Source organism: Gigantopelta aegis, chromosome 5 (assembly GCF_016097555.1).
Source record: "Gigantopelta aegis isolate Gae_Host chromosome 5, Gae_host_genome, whole genome shotgun sequence".
NCBI classification, from domain to species: Eukaryota; Metazoa; Mollusca; class Gastropoda; order Neomphalida; family Peltospiridae; genus Gigantopelta; species Gigantopelta aegis.
The window spans coordinates 20836879-20858113 of NC_054703.1; the positions used below are offsets into that span (position 1 = coordinate 20836879).

General features: G+C 39.1%; 1 protein-coding gene across 3 annotated transcripts in view; it reads left to right on the plus strand.

Moving 5' to 3' along the window:
* Positions 1-21235, plus strand: part of LOC121373849 (lysophosphatidic acid phosphatase type 6-like) — a 34236-nt gene that overhangs the window by 6506 nt on the left and 6495 nt on the right. For 2 of the 3 annotated variants that reach the window (XM_041500624.1, XM_041500625.1), the window contains exons 3-10: positions 4724-4855; positions 6833-6960; positions 8560-8648; positions 10709-10867; positions 12550-12620; positions 14731-14831; positions 16255-16344; positions 20797-20965. In XM_041500624.1, coding sequence (XP_041356558.1) covers positions 4793-4855; positions 6833-6960; positions 8560-8648; positions 10709-10867; positions 12550-12620; positions 14731-14831; positions 16255-16344; positions 20797-20965 — 870 coding nt within the window. In that variant the 5' untranslated portion in view covers positions 4724-4792. Of the gene's footprint in view, positions 1-734; positions 1094-4723; positions 4856-6832; positions 6961-8559; positions 8649-10708; positions 10868-12549; positions 12621-14730; positions 14832-16254; positions 16345-20796; positions 20966-21235 lie in introns of those variants that run through there. The other variant, XM_041500623.1, reaches the window with a different exon arrangement.

Sequence of the window (21235 nt, forward strand, 5' to 3'; positions counted from 1 at the left end):
GTTTCATCTGGGTAAAAAAAAAAAGTGCAATTTTATTTCATCTAGTACCAATGTGTCAAGTAGCCTTGTGCTTGAAACATGTATGGGGTACCTGTAAAAAAAAGTACTCGAATTTTGTGCGAAACTAGGGTAGTCATAGACGCTACCCGTTATCTCAGAAACGAGCAGCTTGACCCCCATTTTTTTCTGATTCACTTTAAGTGTAAGGGGTGGTAGTATTTATATCCGTGGCGTTTATGTCGGTTGATACGTTGCAGGTAGGAGTTTTAGCCGCATATGTTACTATTGTCGTCTATGGGATTTGATTTGGTAGTATACACCCTATAACACCATGGAAAACATTTGTAAGAAATGGCTTCCATCAAAAACATTGCGTCATCAAACAACCTTGCGATGATGTGAGTTGCAGGCATATGACGTCATTAACATAGATTTGCGAGGGCTGTTTCACTTTGCCCCGTGTTTCGCTTTACCCCGTGTTCCCCTATATATATGCACTTTCCCACAGACAGGAAAAGACATACCACGGCCTTTGACCAGTTGTGGTTCACTGGTTGGAACGATCGAGGTGGTTCGATGCTCAAGCACCTCAAACGAGCACAAAACCGACTGAGCTAAATCCCGCCCTCAGAGAGAGAGAGAGAGAGAGGCAGGCTCATTTTTTTTAAACCGGAAGTTGTGATGCGTCTTGGCGTGACGGTGGAATTTACAAAACAAAACCCAAACGAACGGAGTTGTCTAAACTTCAAACTTTTAATTTTATGTCGATGATTTTAATTAAAACATCTGCTTTAGCCTGCTGTCTGCTTAAATAAGAAGGGAAATGAGCTGGAGACATTGGAGGAAACTAAAGCTGTTCGCAGCCACCGCATGCGGTGTGTGTCTGGCAAAAACATTCAGTCCGGTGCGAAACGTATCTTCGGAGAAGGTCGTCATTTATAATGAAAATAATGATTATGTTGATCAAGTTGATGGCGTTGACAGCCCGAACCAATGCCTGCCGGATGAAAATAACTTAATTTTGAGACAAGTACAAGTGTATTTTCGTCATGGGGCCAGAACACCACTTCAGATAACACCCGGTATAGAACAGGTAAACTAATTCTATTCAATTGTCCGAACCAAATTGTTAACAACTACAAAAAATTACTCTCCTACCTTTAATTGCCGTTAGATTTCCTCCAAAGTTTGTCCAGACAGAAATCGCAAAAAAACCACTACAAATATACAGATTCCACACATGAGACTGCAACAATGTCACCAATATTGTCATTGCTGAGATTGCATAGGGAAAAATACGTGCAGTTTTCTGCCGTCTGCCATGTTGCTTGTTTATGGAATACTCTTCAAGAGGGGTGAAAGCCTCCAAAGTATGTGACACAATTACTATGAAATCGATGATCTCTAGTGGTATCATTAAAATAATAATAATAATAAAAAATAATAATATGACGTCATCACGTTTGCTTTTATATCATAACATGTTATGACGTTGTTAGATTAAGTCCTATCCTTTCACCCCTCTTGAAGAATATTCCATAAAAAGTCAAAATGGCAGCTGATACAAAATTACATGCTTTTTTCCCTATGCGCTCTCAGCGAAGTCGATATAGGTGACATGGTTATCATCTGGTATGTGGAATCTGTGTCATTGTAATGGTTTTTTCAAGATTTCTGTCTGGACAAACTTTGGAGGAAATCTAACGGCAATTAAAGGTAGGAGAGTAATTTTTCGTAGTTGTTAACAATTTGGTTCGGCCTTGCACTATCGAAAACCATACTATTTTGAAATGGGGAATTTAAAAACAAAACCTGTACCATTTTGACCATTAATATAACAACACATTTGATTATAATATATAGGGAACGCATTTTGAACATATAATAAAATATTTGAAAAAAGGTAGCCATTATTTTTGCGTACAATGCAATGTACATATCATTAGTTACGTTGCATCATACTGAATGCCAGTTCAGTGCATTCCTAATGCAGGGACCGGCCTCGGTGGCATCATGGCAGGCCATCGGTCTACAGGCTGGTAGGTACTGGGTTCGGATCCCAGTCGAGGCATGGGATTTTTAATCCAGATACCGACTCCAAACCCTGAGTGAGTGCTCCGCAAGGCTCAATGGGTAGGTGTAAACCACCTGCACCGACCAGTGATCCATAACTGGTTCAACAAAGGCCATGGTTTGTGCTATCCTGCCTGTGGGAAGCGCAAATAAAAGATCCCTTGCTGCTAATCGGAAGAGTAGCCCATGTAGTGGCGACAGCGGGTTTCCTCTCAAAATCTGTTTGGTCCATAACCATATGTCTGACGCCATATAACCGTAAATAAAAATGTGTTGAGTGCGTCGTTAGATAAAACATTCCTTTCTTTCTTTCTTTTCCTAATGCAGGGAGTGGGGGTGCAGGACATAGCTCAGTGGTAAAACGCTCGCTTGATGCACGGTCGGTTTGGGATTGATCCCCATCAGTGGGCCTATTAATTAGGCTAGTTCTTGCTCCAGCCACTGGTACATAAAGGCCGTGGTATGTGCTATCCTGTCTATGGGCTGGTGCATATAAAAGATCCCTTGCTACTAATCGAAAAGAGTAGCCCATGAAATGGCGACAGCGGGTTTCCTCCCTCAGTATGTGTGTGGGCTTTAACGATGTATCCGATGCCATATTTAACTGTAAATAAAATGTGTTCGGTGCGTTATTAAATAAACCATTTCCTTCCAAATGCAGGGTTGAAATTTAGCAAGCAACCTTTTTTGGCTAAGGGCGACTACAAATTTTACAAAGATAGTCTTGTCGGGCAGCCAACAATGTTAGGGTCTGGCTAGTATGGTACTAATGAAAAAAAAGATACACACTGAAAGTTAATGTTCAAAACTGAACTGCATGTGACAAAACACATCTTGTCTGTGCTGGCGCAAACAACAGATCTGGCAGCAGACGACATAACATACTCTATATTTTGACAGAGCCAGACTTGGATGACCCGGCCAGACTCTGCTTCCGTGGTTTCTGGCCAGGGCTTTCTAAAAATAAAGCTTAAAATGTATTGCAGACAATGGCACCAGGGCTAGCTCTGGGTGAACAAAACAATCCACGAAATTGTCTATTAAACTTCAAAAATTGTAGAAATTGTCAGTTATTTTCTTAAAAATGTCAATTATTACATGGAATTATTTCACCAAACTAACATAAAATTCGCCAACTGCTTTCAAAATTTGCCATTGGCGAATTTGGCGGGTGCCAGAATGCATACATGTATTTTTAAAATCTTGAAATCGTTGGCTTATTGTAATGGACTGGGTACAGTACACCGCAATTGTCTAGTAGACCTAGGTTTTGACAGTATTCAGTGTTACATACATGTATAGTTGTAACTTAAATCAATCAGTTGAATTAAATTTATTATTCTGGAACAAAATCAGTCTTATCTTATAGTTTTAACTTGATTGCATGTGCATATTTAAAAGTAATATGGAATATCCCATTAATACAACAGGGATTATTTCAAAGATCAGTTAATTGATTGCCGCTGTCTGTATTAAATTGTTTTAAGTATAAGCAATTTGCAAGACATAATCTTACACAGATCAGATCTAAAGTGTTGACACCAAGACTTACATACATCTAGTATGATCTACTTGATGACAATCTTCTCATGGGCTGGATTTACCTGTCAGGAGCACTACCCTGAGGTGCTTGCATCACAGGATCCATTCAGCTCAGGCCTTTCCCCATGATTTTTTTAAGGTGCTTACATTTTTAGCATCATTATAACACAAATCAAGCCAAAATAAGTGGGTAGTGGGTAGTGTTTGCCTTCAATCTAGCTAATCATGCTTTTTTTTAAACGTTTTTTTTTAAGTAACCCGGCCATCAGTTCCCCACCCCCAACAATTGGTACAGTTGATTCTGTCAATGGGCATCTTCTTTGATTGGCTTTGAAGCTTGATTGCTCGGCACGGGAATCCCGTTACCCGTACGCGCCTTCCTGATGGATTAGCGGTCCCAGTAGATGTGGTAAAATTACCAAACACCAGTTGTGAGCAGACGACTGATCCATTATTAGGTATTTCGGAAGTGTTTTACCTGTCATAGTGATTAGGTGTGCTTGGTTTGCTGGTACAGAAGTTGTTTACCGGTACAGAAGTTGTTTACCGGTACAGAAGTTGTTTACCGGTACAGAAGTTGTTTACCAGAGGTAGTCGACTGCCACGCTCGTACTTATTCTAAGGCACTTCAAATCAAGGCGTAGCGGCAATTGATGTAAGGCGTTCCACGCCGTCAAAGCGCTTACTTTATGGACCAAGGCGTGTCGGGCTGCTACTCCTAACAGCCCTGGGGAAACCATTGCAACTGATTCGGGTTTTTTTCTTGTTCCAATCAGTGTACCACAACTGGTGAAAGGCTGTGGTATGTGCTTTCCTGTCTGTACGAAAATGCATATTAAAGGGGCCTTGTTGCTAATAGAAAAATGTACCGGGCATCCTCTGATGACGGGTAAGCATTACCAAATGTTTGACATCCAATAGCCGATTATTAATTAATGTGCTCTAGTGGTGTTGTTAAACAAAACAAACTATAACTTTAATCTCCCCAAGATGACTGTAATAAACAATAAGTACTCTTTTATTCTTTTGTAGTTTGTACATTGTATACTTTGGTGAAATATGTTTTTATGATATTGTCCGTTTCACTAAATATTTCTTTATTTTTCAGGCTGGCTACTTTCCTGAGTTTGTGTTGCGTGACGCGCCGCACACGTTGTTTTGGTATTCTCTCACTTACATGGACAACACACCGGTGGAATCTTCTTCCTTCGACTATCAGTACAGAAGAACTAAACTGAAGGTTTTTCTTTTTAACACTTAATCTTTTCCAGACTTTGAATTTTTTCATAAATTCTTTATAAAGGGACTATATCCTGAGGTAGTAGTCATTTCAAAAGGTTTTTGGCAAATAAAATATTTGTACATTATTAAAGTTACAATTTACTTACATTTTCTTGATTAGAATATGACATACCAAAGGCCGTGGTATGTGCTATGCTGTCTGTGGCATGGTGCATATAAAATATCCCTTGCTGCATTAGGAAAATGTAGCAGGTTTCCTCTCTAAGACTATATGTACAAATTACCAAATGTTTGACATCCAATAACCCATGATTAATAAATCAATGTGCTCTAGTGGTGGCGTTAAACAATACAAATATTTATTATAACCAATTGATTTTTGGACATCGTAATGTTTCCTATAATATCTCGATATCAGTTTTAGGCTAAATAAATATTTCTTTCCTTTTTTGTTGGTTTATACGCTATAGCAAGTTAGCAGAAGGCGGGACATATACCTTTAGACCTGTGGGTAAAAGCAGTTTCCTTGATGCAATCTTCCTGGTCAGTCTAGGATCAATCAATCAATCTAATTAAAATTAGCTCCACTAGTATTACATGTGGATCTAACAGCAGCCCATTGGAGCTCATGTCCAGTTGACCTTTCATTCGACCAATCAAACCGGCCTCGGTGGCGTCGTGGCAGGCCATCGGTCTACAGGCTGGTAGGTACTGGGTTCGGATCCCAGTCGAGGCATGGGATTTTTAATCGAGATACCAACTCCAAACCCTGAGTGAGTGCACCGCAAGGCTCAATGGGTAGGTGTAAACCACTTGCACCGACCAGTGATCCATAACTGGTTCAACAAAGGCCATGGTTTGTGCTATCCTGCCTGTGGGAAGCGCAAATAAAAGATCCCTTGCTGCCTGTCGTAAAAAGAGTAGCCTATGTGGCGACAGCGGGTTTCCTCTAAAAACAGTGTCAGAATGACCATATGTTTGACGTCCAATAGCCGATGATAAGATAAAAAATCAATGTGCTCTAGCGGCGTCGTTAAATAAAACAAACTTTACTTTACTTTATTTTTCGACCAATCAAAACCTTACTTGCAAAATCATGCCAGTGATTTGAAAAGATTTTGAAAACATTCGGGATTATGCCGAGGGTATACGAAATGATTCGGGTGAATTACGAAGTACATGTATGCCGGAAACTAATTGCAATATAAAATTTTATATAAAATTTGTTTCAAGATGAAAAAAAACAACCTGTGATGGTATAGCCATCAAATCTGTTTATACTAGTATACAATCCAAAGTTTATTACTGCACTTTCCCCCTGTTTTTTCAATGTTGAAATAGACCAACAAGTTCGCCTATTGCATAAATAGTCTCGCCCGATATTTTTAGAATTTGTATGTTCCCGAATAATGCTATAAAAGGCGAAGTGTAATTGGTCGATATTTAAATTGTTATTTATGGATGAAATGTCACCTGGACATGGCAGTCCATGCAATGCTGTTAGATCTACTGGCTAGACCCAGTAGAGCTAATTTTAATCAAATTGAGGATCAATCCCCGTTGGTGAGAACATTTTGTTCAGTATCGCGTCGTGATTCACAATGCAAGTATCGAAAATTGCTACACAATTTTAAAACATTAAACAGTTGTTGCTAATCAATTGACTAAAAATATTGCTAATCAAGATTTTCAAAACAAAATATATTCCCTGGCTATTTGGCGTTTAGCCAGTGCACCATAATGGTATATCAATGGCTGTGGTATGACATGCCACAATTGTGTCATATACTGTATTTTAATAAACCAACTATGTACTGTTGGCTGATTTTCTTGCTTTCTCTTGTACTGTACTGTACATGCTGGGAAAGGATTCCATGATTATATCCACCGTGTTGTAGTAAAACAAAGTTCTGTGGGTGGCTAGTGGACTTTGCTGATCTCACACATATTATATTATGTAACTGTTTGTTTTCAGGGAGGTGGGCATGCTGGGATGCTCACAAGTTACGGACAAGACCAGATGTACTTGCTGGGAAGACAGCTACGCTACGATTATATAAACACAGGCTTCCTTTGTCCAGAATACAACGAAGAACAGATTTTGTACGTAATTATGCTGTTGTAGGCATGTATGTAGGAGCAGGCCATAGGATTTCAAATTTTATGGGAAATACTTTTTCGGTTCCATGCTCTGTGATTATAGGAACCCATCGGAAACCGTTTAATTTTATTATTATATATGATTTAATTTCTGTTACATTGATTACATTGTAATATCATCCCATTTGTTCGGGCGGGAACGTGTCGGTTTGGGATCGATCTCTGTCAGTGGGTCCATTGGGCTATTTCTCACTCCAACCAGTACACCATGACTGGTACATCAAAGACCGTGGTATGTGCTATCCTGTCTATGGGATGGTGCATATAAAAGATCCCTTGCTGCTAATCGAAAAAAAGGTAGCCCATGGAGTGGCGACAGCGGGTTTCCTCCCTCAATATGTGTGTGGTCCGTAACCATATGCACGACGCCATATAACCGTAAATAAAATGTGTTGAGTGCACTGTTAAATCAAACATTTCCTTCCTTCCTTCCCATTTGTTCAGACGTAGCAAAGGGAGTTTTTTAATTTCTCAATGAACGTAAAAATTACGTCGTCGGGGACATCGTTGTTTTATTGAGCGCTATTGTTTATGGACCAACAATTATTCAAAACAACGTATCAAGTTTTAGTGTTATTATTAGCAGGTATGATTCAAATTCAATTATAAGTATTGTCTGTTACTTCTTTTACGTTCATCTGGGTATGAACCAAAAAAGTAATCAGCAAACTTATGTGAGAACAGCTTCACTAATTCACACAGTTTGTGGAAGATTTTTGTTGTTGTTTATACCCCGATGAACGTAAAAGAAATAACAGACAATCCTTAAATATGTCATTTTCGTTGAATAGTGGTACTCGATATAATAATCATTGGGGAGGAGGATGTCTGTGATTTTACCAACACGGTACCGGAAAGGATAAAACCGATGTCAAAGGCAGTAACCAGTTATTCTCTATTTATCAAGGTTGACGACAATCACTTTTCGGACCATTGTTTTGGCGTCGTTGTTAGGCCATCGGTCTACAGGCTGGTAGGTACTGGGTTCGGATCCCAGTCGGGGCATGGGATTTTTAATCCAGATACCGACTCCAAATCCTGAGTGAGTGCTCCGCAAGGCTCAATGGGTAGGTGTAAACCACTTGCACCGACCAGTGATTCATAACTGGTTCAACAAAGGCCATGGTTTGTGCTATCCTGCCTGTGGGAAGCGCAAATAAACGATCCCTTGCTGCTAATCGGAAAGAGTAGCCCATGTAGTGGCAACAGTGGGTTTCCTCTCAATATCTGTGTGGTCCTTAACCATATGTCTGATGCCATATAACCGTAAATAAAATGTGTTGAGTGCGTCGTTAAATAAAACATTTCCTTTCCTTTCATGCGCTTTGACAGATTGTAAACAACAGTTCTCCTTCTACCATCTATCTAAAAATTTAAAAAATAACTCATTAATTTTCAAGGTTTTAGTGTACATAATTTTACCCTCCGTACCTTCTGGCGGAAACCCTGACCATTTCAGGATAATAATCTTTAGCTCGCATTGGTTTTGCTCATGACAACGACTTTAATTATTAGATTTCTAAAAAAAACATTTTTTTCCAGTGTTCGATCGACAAACATGAAAAGAACCATCGACTCGGCTCGGTGTGTGTTAGCTGGTTTATACACAGCTGAAGAACTCAACAAAACATGTAAATATCATTAATTTCATTTCAACTTATTTCCGTGCTCATATCCAATTAAGATTCGAGCACGCTGTCCTGGGCACACACCTCAGCTATCTGGACTGTCGGTCCAGGACAGAGGGTTATTTGTTAGTGGTTAGTGAGAGAGAAGAGGGTGTAATGGTCTTACACCTTTACCCATCGAGTCGTTAAAACTCACTCTGGGTGGGAGCTGGTACCAGGCTGCGAACCCTGTACCTACCAGCCTTACAGGTATGTCCGGTGGCCTAACCATGACACCACTAAGGCCGGTTTGTAAATATCTACACTACCTCAAATATTTACACTTAAATGTTAAATGTCAACAGTTACACTTTGTGGTCTAGTGGATAAGCTGTTAGACAACCAAGCTGACGACAGTGGTTCAAATCCCGTCAAAGCTGGCTCACACTTTCATTCATCTTTCTCATCTATCACCCTCTGCCTATCATTCTCATTATCTTAATATGAACAAACTTTCCAATTTCTCCCATGATTTGAATATGTTTCGACTTTGTCTGTCGGTTTCCTTTGATTCTGTCATCTGAGCTGTCCACACCATCCCCTAACTGTCTCAACGTCCTCCACAGGTGCAGTCTCTCTGTACTTCACCAGGCATCCTTATCTTCTGTCGCTAATAAATCTGGTCTGACCCACAGCACTAGAGAACGACTGCTGGTAGATGGGGAACATAGTAGGTGGTTACAAGTAAGTGCCTCTTAACAATGCCAGAGGTAACTACTGAACATCTTCACAGTGGTTAGCTAAAACTAATGGGAAAATGACAGGTGTGTGGCATGGCAAAAGAGATAATCACATGCCATGGTTGGAGAGACAAGGACTGGGATGTGGAGGTGGACCAAAACAAAAGTTGAAAGATAGAAGTTACCAGATCAGGAAGAGTTGAGATGGAATTTAAAGGAGAGAAAGGAAAGGGGGCAGTGGGATTAAAGGGACATTTCTGAGTTTGCTGCATTGTAAGATGTTTCTGACTAATAAAATATTTCAACGATTAAACTTACATATTAAAGATATTTTTTTGTTTAGAATATCAGCGTCTGTATATTCAATGTGTTTCTGGTCGTCTTAATATTTGTAAGAAGCCCAAACTGGATTTTGTCTTCAAATAATTTCTTACGTACGACAAAAAAGATATTTTATGAAATAAAATGAAATTTAACATTGTACAAATATTAGAACGATCAGAAACACGTTTAATATACAGCCACTAATATTTTATGCAGAAAAATATATTTGATATATAATTTCATTTGTTAAAAAGTCTGTTAGTCGAAAACATCTTACAAATTGCAGCAAACTCAGGAATGTCCATTTAAAAAAAAAATTCAACAGTTAAATATCAGTCTCTGTAAAATATTGACTCTTTGTTAAACATCTAGAATTTCTCAAATATACAATATATAATTCTTTTTAAATATTCAGTTTCTTTGTCTTTACAACAGTAATTATGAACGCCTTTGTTCGTTTTGTACTGATCAACAGGTAAAGCTTAATTTAAAATGTCTCCCTATACATTTTACAATAGACAGTGTTTGCAAATAAGAATGAATGAATGAATGTTTAACAACACCCCAGCACGAAAAATACATCAGCTGTTGGGTGTCAAACTATGGTAATGCAAATAAATAAAGAGATGATCAACATCAATATAAAAATTCAAGGTTTAAACAAAAACAGTGTAAAGAACTGTGCAAAAACACAAATATCACAGAATTTTACGGATACTGAATTTTACTCAAAATTTCAATTTTGTGCTGTATTGGCCATTCTCAAAGAAAATGTTACACCCCTGCACCACGGTGAGGTTACAGCACGCGCAGGGGTGTTTGCAAATAAAGACAAAAGAATAACAATACATGAGAGACAGAAGGGATAGAGACAAATACATGCAGAGACAGGGAGCGAGAAATGGACAGTGAGAAAGAGAAGGAGACACTAAACGGAGAAAGACAGCCGTTTGTTGATGACAAATTGTTGTATTTATGAAATGCTATCATCCAAGCAAAAGCTGTAATTTTGTTTCACAGGTTCTGTAAAGATTGTAACATCTCCGTCCATTGATGAAGTATTATTTCCAAACAACATAAACTGTCCTGTTGTGAAGGATGTTATCAACGCCACGATGGTTGACTTCGACAATATTCCCGGAATCAAAGAAGATCGAATGAAAATGGAAAGTGCTTTGGGTAAGCACAATGTTATTACGTGGCTTGTGGATCACACTGAGAATCTTTTTAAAAATATTTTTACCGGCCTCGGTGACGTCGTGGTTAGGCCATCGGTCTACAGGCTGGTAGGTACTGGGTTCGGATCCCAGTCGAGGCATGGGATTTTTAATCCAGATCCCGACTCCAAACCCCGAGTGAGTGCTACACAAGGATCAATGGGTAGGTGTAAACCACTTGCACAAACCAGTGATCCATAACTGGTTCAACAAAGGCCATAGTTTGTGCTATCCTGCCTGTGGGAAGCGCAAATAAAAGATCCCTTGCTGCTAATCGGAAAGAGTAGCCCATTTAGTGGCGACAGCGGGTTTCCTCTCCAAATCTGTGTGGTTCTTAACCATATGTCTGACGCCATATAACCGTAAATAAAAATGTGTTGAGTGCGTCGTTAAATAAAACATTTGTTTCTTTTCATTTTGTTTTAGCCAATTTCCAAATATCTTAGAGCATTCATTTCTATTAAAATATTACAAAATGGCCTATATATACACATTTTATTAGCGAAATACTAGGTAGGTAGGTAGGTAACTAGTTTTACATGCTTATATACCACTAGGGTTTCGAACACGCAGAATAGTAAAAGTTGTAGCCACTTTGTATAAAAATTAGTTCAAGTTAAAGTTTGTTTTATTTAACAACACCACTGGAGCACAATGATTGATTAATCATCAGCTATTTTATTTTATCCTGCAACCACTGTTTCTATTGACAGAATATGATGACGGCTAAAGCAAAGTCATATCCTGCTATCCTTCTACTAGCAGGATATGACTTTTGATGTCACTCTTGTGACATCACGTGCATAGCTACATTACAAAATCGCTCATTTGACCTCTAGGTCATCGTACAATGAGGCTGAAATAACAGAAATAATAGCTTTTCCCCATAATTTTTATGGTCTGCAGGATAAAGATAATAACTAGTTAATGACGTCTGATATCTGTTTTATTCTGTTCAGGCTGAATGAGAAATTCCGTTCTGCGGAGCCTCGCAGAATTTCCCATTCTTACCTTCACAGGATAAGAAAAAGAGAAAGAACTGTTTTATTTAATGACGCACTCAACACATTGTGTTATGGTTATATGGCATCAGACAATAATTTGGCTAAAGGTCATTCCAAATGTATTTATCCATATAATGTCATATACATTTAAAACATGATACGGTAAGATAGTGCTTTAAAAATAGGAAAAAGTGGGATGTGTGTTCATTTTGTTGGGAGGAATTGTAACAAACAAAAGTCTGCTAGGGTTAAAAACTCAGGATAGAAGGAAAAATAAGGAAATATTTTATTTAATGACGTACTCAGCACAGCTTGATACGCAGTCGGTTTAGGATTGATCCTTGTCGGTGGACCCATTGGGCTATTTCTCGTTCCAACCAGTGCTCCACAACTGGTGTAACAAAGGCTGTGGTATGTACTACCTTGTCTGTGGAATGGTGCATATAAAAGATCCCTTGCTGCTAATCGAAAAGAGTAGCCCATGAAGTGGCGACAGCAGGTTTCCTCTCTCAATATCTGTGTGGTCCTTCACCATATGTCTGACGACATATAACCGTCAATAAAATGTGTTGAGTACGTCGTTAAATAAAACATGTCCTTCCTTCCTTATGTCTCAAGTGTCTTGTTTTGTTACATGTAGGTCTTGATTCAACAAAGGATGGACACAAACTCCATTTCGTACACATGCGAGATGATCTGACAGCTAGAATGGTAAGTAAGAGAACTTGTGAAAGAAAGGTCTAGAAATTGACAAACCTGCTGCACTCATAAAGGCACACCGGCCTCGGTGGCGTCGTGGCAGGCCATCGGTCTACAGGCTGGTAGGTACTGGGTTCGGATCCCAGTCAAGGCATGGGATTTTTAATTCAGATACCGACTCCAAACCCTGAGTGAGTGCTCCGCAAGGCTCAATGGGTAGGTGTAAACCACTTGCACCGACCAGTGATCCATAACTGGTTCAACAAAGGCCATGGTTTGTGCTATCCTGCCTGTGGGAAGCGCAAATAAAAGATCCCTTGCTGCCTGTCATAAAAGAGTAGCCTATATGGCGACAGCGGGTTTCCTCTCCAAATCTGTGTGGTCCTTAACCATATGTCTGACGCCATATAACCGTAAATAAAATGTGTTGAGTGCGTCGTTAAATAAAACATTTCTTTCTTTCTTTCTTTCATAAAGGCACCAAATTATACAGGGCTTCTAGAATTTTTACAAAATATACTAGCCATGTGATCAGTTATTTAAAAAAATTTACTAGCCACAATTAAAAATCCACTATCCCTAAGTAACAATCAGGGCCCCAGTTCCATGAAGCGATCTTACACTAAGATTACCTTAAGCGCATAACTACCGTATGCATTTAGGTTGATCTTAGGGCTAAGATCGCTTTGTGGAACGGGGCCCAGATCATTATGTCACTTAAAGAGGGAGATAGACTTTTAAAAACACTAAGATTGGGGGTTGGGGGCAAGATATTCAAATTTACAAAATAGACTTAAATGCAGTATTTGACAAATATTTTCACTAGCCGTCAGGCATGGCAATAGTAGTTATTTACTAGCCCAACATTGAATATCACTAATCGTGGGAGTGGGGCTACCATAATCTAGAAGTCCTGCCAAATACATCTTTTATATGCATTCACACACACACACACACACACACACACACACACACACACACACACACACACACACACACAGTTTCTGAATGTAATTTTCTCTGTCTTTATACAAGGTGTACAAAATATGTACATAACTACATACATGTGCCAGATGTGTTCCCATGTTCATTTATATCTTTAAGTATATAGCCATAAAATATTACAACTAAAACAAATTATTTGAAATGTTTAATGTTGTGGTAAAGTGAACACTCCATGGGCCTAATTCACTAAACTCTCGCAGCTTTGTGATCTCGCAGTGCAATGCTAAAAGACTTACAAAGGGGATGCTTTGTTGTCTTTACTGACACTTGTGAATTGGGCCCCATAACGTTATGCTAGGTGGATGTTTCTGTCAGGTTTACTGTCTTTATGCAACTCATCGGTCTCTGGTGGTCATATCCAATCAACTAACAAGATTTTGTGGATTTGCCGATGTCATAATATGTATTGTGATGTGATAACATAGGAATATAGTCCTACTGAATGTATAATTTCAGCATACATTGTATGAGAATTTTGATATTTCTGGGTTATTTATGCAAAGATTATTTATGGGATTGATGAACTTGTAGTCATTTATTACAACTAAATGTAAAAATGGGTACAACTTGTTAAATATTACTGCTGATCTGGGGAACTAGTAGCCTACACAAGGTACTCTCAATGTGCAAAACCTGTCCCCAGGGATTTTCAACTCGCCACCCGAGGCGAGGGAGCGAGCGTTAGTTTCTATCGCTGTAAAAATGGTGCAGTATAGTACTTCCAGCTATAATATAGCATCTTTAAGCACTGACATCTCATTGTCATGTGGGGACGGGACGTAGCCCAGTGGTACAGCGCTCGCTCGATGCGCCGTCAGTGTGGGATCGATCTCCGTCAGTGGGCCCATTGGGCTATTTCTCATTCCAGCCAGTGCACTACAACTGGTATATCTAAGGCCGTGGTATGTACTATCCTGTCTTTGGGATGGTGCATATAAAAAATCCCTTGCTGCTAATCGAAAAAGAGTAGTCCATGCAGTGGCGACAACGGGTTTTCTCTCTCAATATCTGTGTGGTCCTTAACCATATGTCTGACTCCATATAACCGTAAATAAAATGTGTTGAGTGTGTCGTTAAATAGAACATTTCTTTCTTTTTTCTGTTTGTCATGTTTCAGGCACATGGCTGGATGGTTCCTAAGGTGGTGCTTCCCTTTATGGACCTCGTTGAAGAGAATGCTACCAAGCTTCTGTACTTTGCTATGTGTGGAAAAACAGAGTAAGTCACATAAAGGGCCAACTTTACGAAGCCTGTTTTTCTCTAAACGCAGGTGTTCAAGAATTGTAAACGTATGTAGTTGCATGCATGTAACACGTAAACAGGCTTTGTCAATTTGGCCGAGAGTGTTTAGATTATTCGTTATTACAGGCTTCTGAAAATAGAGAAGGGAGGGACGTAGCCCAGGGGTAAAGTGTTCGCTTGATGCACTGTTGGTGTGAGGTGGCGACAACGGGTTTCCTCTCAACATCTGTGTGGTCCTTAACCATATGTCTGACGCCATATAACCGTAAATAAAATGTGTTGAGTGCGTCGTTAAATAAAACATTTCTTTCTTTTCTTTGTTGGTGTGAGATCGATCCCCTTCGGTGGGCCCATTGGGCTATTTCTCGTTCCACAACTGGTATATCAAAGGCTGTGGTATGTGTTGTCCTGTCTGTGGGATGGTGCATATAAAAGATCCCTTGCTACTAATCGAAAAGAGTAGCGCATGAAGTGGTAACAGTGGGTTTCCTCTTTCAGTATCTGTGTGGTCCTTAACCATATGTCCGACACCTTATAACCGTAAATAAAATGTGTTGAGTATGTTGTTAAATAAATATGTTAATATAAATATGTTACAGTGAGTGTGTTAGTTCACGAACGTTAGTCAGACGTTTGCTGGCTGAACTTGGGGCTGGTAAGACACTTTAAAAATTTGACTGTAAAGAAAAATTGAACCAACAACTAAAAAACATTTTTTTTTTAAAATTGGATACACTGTTACTGACAAATAGGTTATTCTTTCCAGTAAATAGTAAGCCTGTTAGGGTTGTTTTATATACACTAATCCATATACAGTTAGTAGCATATGACACAGAATTCTATATACTGACACTGTTGATAAAGGTCTTCTCTGAAAATGTTTATAATCGGAGGATTCCCATGGACTGCTTCCATGGCAGTCCACATGGATTCTCGTGAAAAAAGCTGAATTTGTAGTCCTGTCTAAATGTGTTACAGCGAGTGTGTTAATCTAACCATATGTTAGAGTGAGTGTGTTAATCTAACCATATGTTAGAGTGAGTGTGTTAATCTAACCATATGTTAGAGTGAGTGTGTTAATCTAACCATATGTTACAGTGAGTGTGTTAATCTAACCATATGTTACAGCAAGTGTGTTAATCTAACCATATGTTAGAGTGAGTGTGTTAATCTAACCATATGTTAGAGTGAGTGTGTTAATCTAACCATATGTTACAGTGAGTGTGTTAATCTAACCATATGTTACAGTGAGTGTGTTAATCTAACCATATGTTAGAGTGAGTGTGTTAATCTAATTATGTTACAGCGTTATCTAAATATATGTTACAATAAGTGTGTTAATGTAAATATGTTACATCGTTATCTAAATATATGTTACAGTGAGTGTGTTCTGTTTCAGAGAGGAAAGGAAGACTGTTCTGCCTCTGTCTGTGGGTCCGGCCCTCACAATGTCAGTAAAAATGATGGAGGATATGATGAATGGGAAAAGGTAAAATTGATGACGTCTTCTATTTTAGTTAGGAAGGAAGAAATATTTTATTTAGGAGATAACCATATGGAGTTTTTAGATTTGCGGGTGTTATTGTCTATTTGATCCCGCAAGTTTAATTTTTGACCGAAGGCATTAGCCTGAAGTCAAAAATGAAACATTTGTGGTCATCATTGTAAACTGAATAATTTTTCTACGGAACTAACTGTATATTTGGTATTTCTTGGAAAAAATACCTGGCTACAATCTAACTGTAGACCCTTGAATCGTCAACTTCGCCTCTTCCAATTGCTAATGACGTCATTTTATACGGGTGTTATTGTCTATTTGATCCCGGAAAAAGAATGTAATTAACCAATCACAATACAGAACCAGGGCTCGAAACTCGTCAAAAAATATGGTGGCCCAAAAACAAATATCTGGGCCACTAAAATTTCATTTTCAGTGGCCCAAACTTGCTTTAGGTAGCCCAAACATGAAATATTCATATTTCAGGTTTTAAGCCAAATATTTAAGTAAGCATTTGAAATGTGCTTCAATAAAATAATATTGATTTGAAGAACCCTTTCTACATAGCAAAGATACCAACATACATAGTATTGAAATGAAAAATTAAAAGAAAACACGACTTGAGCAAATTATTTACTTATTTTGTACAATTTTACAAAATGTCTGAACTTAATAATTTTTACTTTACATCGTTAACACAAAATTGCATGGCGTGACTCGTCTCCCAGGGGTAGCTCACATATAATACAAAAACATAATGTACAACCAACCTGGCTACATAATTGTTCACATGTTAGCGAAGTGTTGTTCACGTGTTCAGTGTTTGATAGTATAAGTATTTGTAAGAAATAGATACAAACCAAGTGGGGTAAAGTTCTCCTTATCCTAACATAACCTACCTTCATTTGCGTTAGACAGAACTGAAAACAAAGTAAACTTCCTTGGTATGCTTGCTTTTTCCCTTTGGTTCTTGATGTGTGTTTAAGAAAATTCCATCCGGCGGATGACATCATGATTGTGATTTTACTTGTAATCATATCTTTAGTCAATTCAATAGGCACCAAATTGACTGGCCAATCAAAACCCCCAATTAAAACAAGATTTAAAAAAAACAGAACTCAGAACACCATGAAGTAGATGACAAAAACTAAGACGGCATTCGGGAATGTTCTACCCAAGATTTTCTGAATGGTTATGAACTGGATCCGAATGTCTTTGTTTTATAAAAATTACACCTAACTGCATTCGGTCTACAACATCAATGTTTATAATTAATATAAATGAATGTTGGCAAATAATGGTAAGCCGATATACGTTCAGTTTTGCGAACCAAAATATCATACAATTATTAATAGTGGCTCATATATTACCGAGAAAAGATCGCCCAAATAATATTATTTGGGTGACTAACGCCATTATTTTTTAATATTTAAGTCGCCCAAACGGGACTTTGTTCACATTTGGCGACCTGGCCACAGGCCGTTTCGAGCCCTGCAGAACACACTCGCAGTCAGTTTACAATTAACAATATACACAAGACATTTTAACTATGGCTATATGGCATCGAAGATATGGATTCAATGACGGCGAACCTGCTGCTGTTACGCAATGGGTTACTCTTTCCAGTTAACAGCAAGGGATCTTTTATATACAGCATCCCACAGACAGGATAGTACATACCACGACCCTTCTTACATCAGTTGTGGTTTACTGGCTGGAAGAGGAAATAACCCAATAGGCTCACCGACGGGGATTGATCCTAGACTGACCATACATCAGACAAGCACTACTACTGGGCTCTGTCCCACCCCCTGTATTAGTTAGGAGCTCACACAGCACTTTATTACTGGGCTCTGTCCCACCCCCTGTATCAGTTACGAGCTCACACAGCACTTTACTACTGGGCTCTGTCCCACCCCCTGTATCAGTTAGGAGTTCACACAGCACTTTACTACTGGGCTCTGTCCCACCCCCTGTATCAGTTAGGAGTTCACACCGCACTTTACTACTGGGCTCTGTCCCACCCCCTGTATGTATCAGTTAGGAGCTCACACAGCACTTTACTACTGGGCTCTGTCCCACCCCCTGTATGTATCAGTTAGGCGTTCACACATTAAAATGCTTAACATTTTTTCCTGGAATTCCATATATTTGCACTACATGTATGTGAGCATTTTCCTGTCCTAAGCTTGCTCTCAGATGTAAAGCTCATAGTAAAACTTTTCTTTGCAAGACCCAGTAGGTTTTCTCAGTTTTTCATTTTTGTCCTAGCTCAGTGTTATTGCTGGAAATTTGACCTGTTATTTGAGAGAATCTTCATTTAATTCAACAGATTTCTTTTGTATGTGTGTGTGTCAGTGGTGGTGGTGATGGTGGTGGGGGGGAGGTAGGGACACTCAATTTCTGTCATTCTTATTGCTGAAATTTGACCTGTTATTTGAGAGAATCTTCATTTAATTCAACAGATTTCTTTTGTGTCTGTGTGTGTCAGTGGTGGTGGTGATGGTGGTGGGGGGGAGGTAGGGACACTCAATTCCTGTCATTCTTATTGCTGAAATTTGACCTGTTATTTGAGAGAATCTTCATTTAATTCAACAGATTTCTTTTGTGAGTCTGTGTGTCAGTGGTGGTGGTGATGGTGGTGGGGGGGGAGGTAGGGACACTCAATTCCTGTCATTCTTATTGCTGAAATTTGACCTGTTTGAGAGAATCTTCATTTAATTCAACAGATTTGTTTTGTGAGTCTGTGTGTCAGTGGTGGGGGAGGGGGGAATGGGAAGAAGTTTGGTTTGTTTAACAACACCACTAGAGCACATTGATTAATTAATCATCGGCTATTGGATGTCAAACATCTGGCAATTCTGACTCGTAGTCAACAGAGGAAACCCGCTACATTTTTCTTAATGCAGCCAGGGATCTTTTATACATGTATGCACCTTCCCACAGACAGGAAAGCACATACCACAGCCTTTGACCAGTTGTGGTGCACATGTTGAAACGAGAAAAAACCCAATCAGTTGAACGGATTCACTGAGGTGGTTCGATAGTGTGACGCAAGCACCTCAGGCAAGCAATCAACTAACTGGACTAAATTTTGAAGGGATGGGGGGGGTATAGAATTATGTTTATGAATTGATGGTGTTTTTTTCGGTGGGTTTTTATTTGTAGCCAGACGTGTATTTAATGTTTTCAGTGTGTAGTTTCTTCTTGTAATCTACTCCTACCTGTATCTCGGTCGTGTTCCGTTTAATTGATGTGTTTTCGTGTGAGTTGTTCACTTCAGTTGTACTCCCAGTCATGTCTTTCTATTATGTTACCGGCCTCGGTGGCGTCGTGGTTAGGCCATCGGTCTACAGGCTGGTAGGTACTGGGTTCGGATCCCAGTCGAGGCATGGGATTTTTAATCCAGATACCGACTCCAAACCGTGAGTGAGTGCTCCGCAAGACTCAATGGGTAAGTGTAAACCACTTGCACCGACCAGTGATCCATAACTGGTTTAACAAAGGCCATGGTTTGTGCTATCCTGCCTGTGGGAAGCGCAAATAAAATATCCCTTGCTGCTAATTGGAAAGAGTAGCCCATGTAGTGGCGACAGCGGGTTTCCTCTCAAGATCTGTGTGGTCCTTAACCATATGTCTGACGCCATATAACCGTAAATAAAATGTGTTGAGTGTGTTGTTAAATAAAACATTCCTTTCTTTTCTTTCTTTCTATTATGTTGGGTGGGTCGTAGCCCAGCTAGTGTTAAAGCACTCGCTTCATGCACAGTCAGTCTGGGATCGATCCCCGTTGGTGGGCCCATTGGGCTATTTCTTGCTCCATCCAGTGCACCACAACTGGTATATCAAAAGCCATGGTATGTGCTATCCTGTCTGCGGGATGGTGCATATAAAAGATCCCTTGCTGCTAATCGAAAAGTGGCGACAGCAGGTTTCCACTCACAATATCTGTGTGGTCCTTTACCATATGTCCGACGAAATATAACTGTAAATAAAATATGTTGAATGCTTCGTTAAATAAAACCATTTCCTTCCTTCTGCTATGTTGTTTTATTGTTCCCTGTGTTGTAGGGGTCAGACTAAAAATAATGTTGTTTTAGTGTTCCCTGTGTTGTAGGGGTCAGACTAAAAATAATGTTGTTTTAGTGTTCCCTGTGTTGTAGGGGTCAGACTAAAAATAATGTTGTTTTAGTGTTCCCTGTGTTGTAGGGGTCAGACTAAAAATAATGTTGTTTTGGCCAATATATGTAGAATATTTTCTAATGATTTAAAAGTAGTTAATTTAAAATTTTATAAAAAATAGTATTAGAATACTGAAATTTGAATTGATGTGTTTTATGTTCCTTGTAATTTTGTAATTGATATGTTGTTTTGTCTTCTTTGTAATTTTGTATTGATATGCTGTTTTGTGCTATTTTAACTGTGTGTTGTTTTGTGTTTCAGTCAGAAGATGTTGTGTCTGTACTCCACCCATGACTCTCTGATGATCTGTCTGTTAGAAGCGTTCGGATTGTACAACAATACGTGGCCGGAGTACGCAGCCGATTTCAGGCTCGAACTGTATGAGGACAGAAACCAGGAGTTCTGGGTTAAAGTCAGATACTGTGGGCAGGTATTAACCACTTCACTGTTAAAGTCAAATACTGTGGGAAGGTATTAACCACTTCACTGTTTGTTAAATACTGTGGGCAGATATAAACCACTTCACTGTTAGTCAGATACCGTGGGCAGGTATTACACTGTTAAAGTCAAATACTGTGGGCAGGTATTAACCACTTCACTGTTAGTCAAATACTGTGGGCAGGTATTAACCACTTCACTGTTAAAGTCAGATACTGTGGGCAGGTATTAACCACTTCACTGTTAAAGTCAGATACTGTGG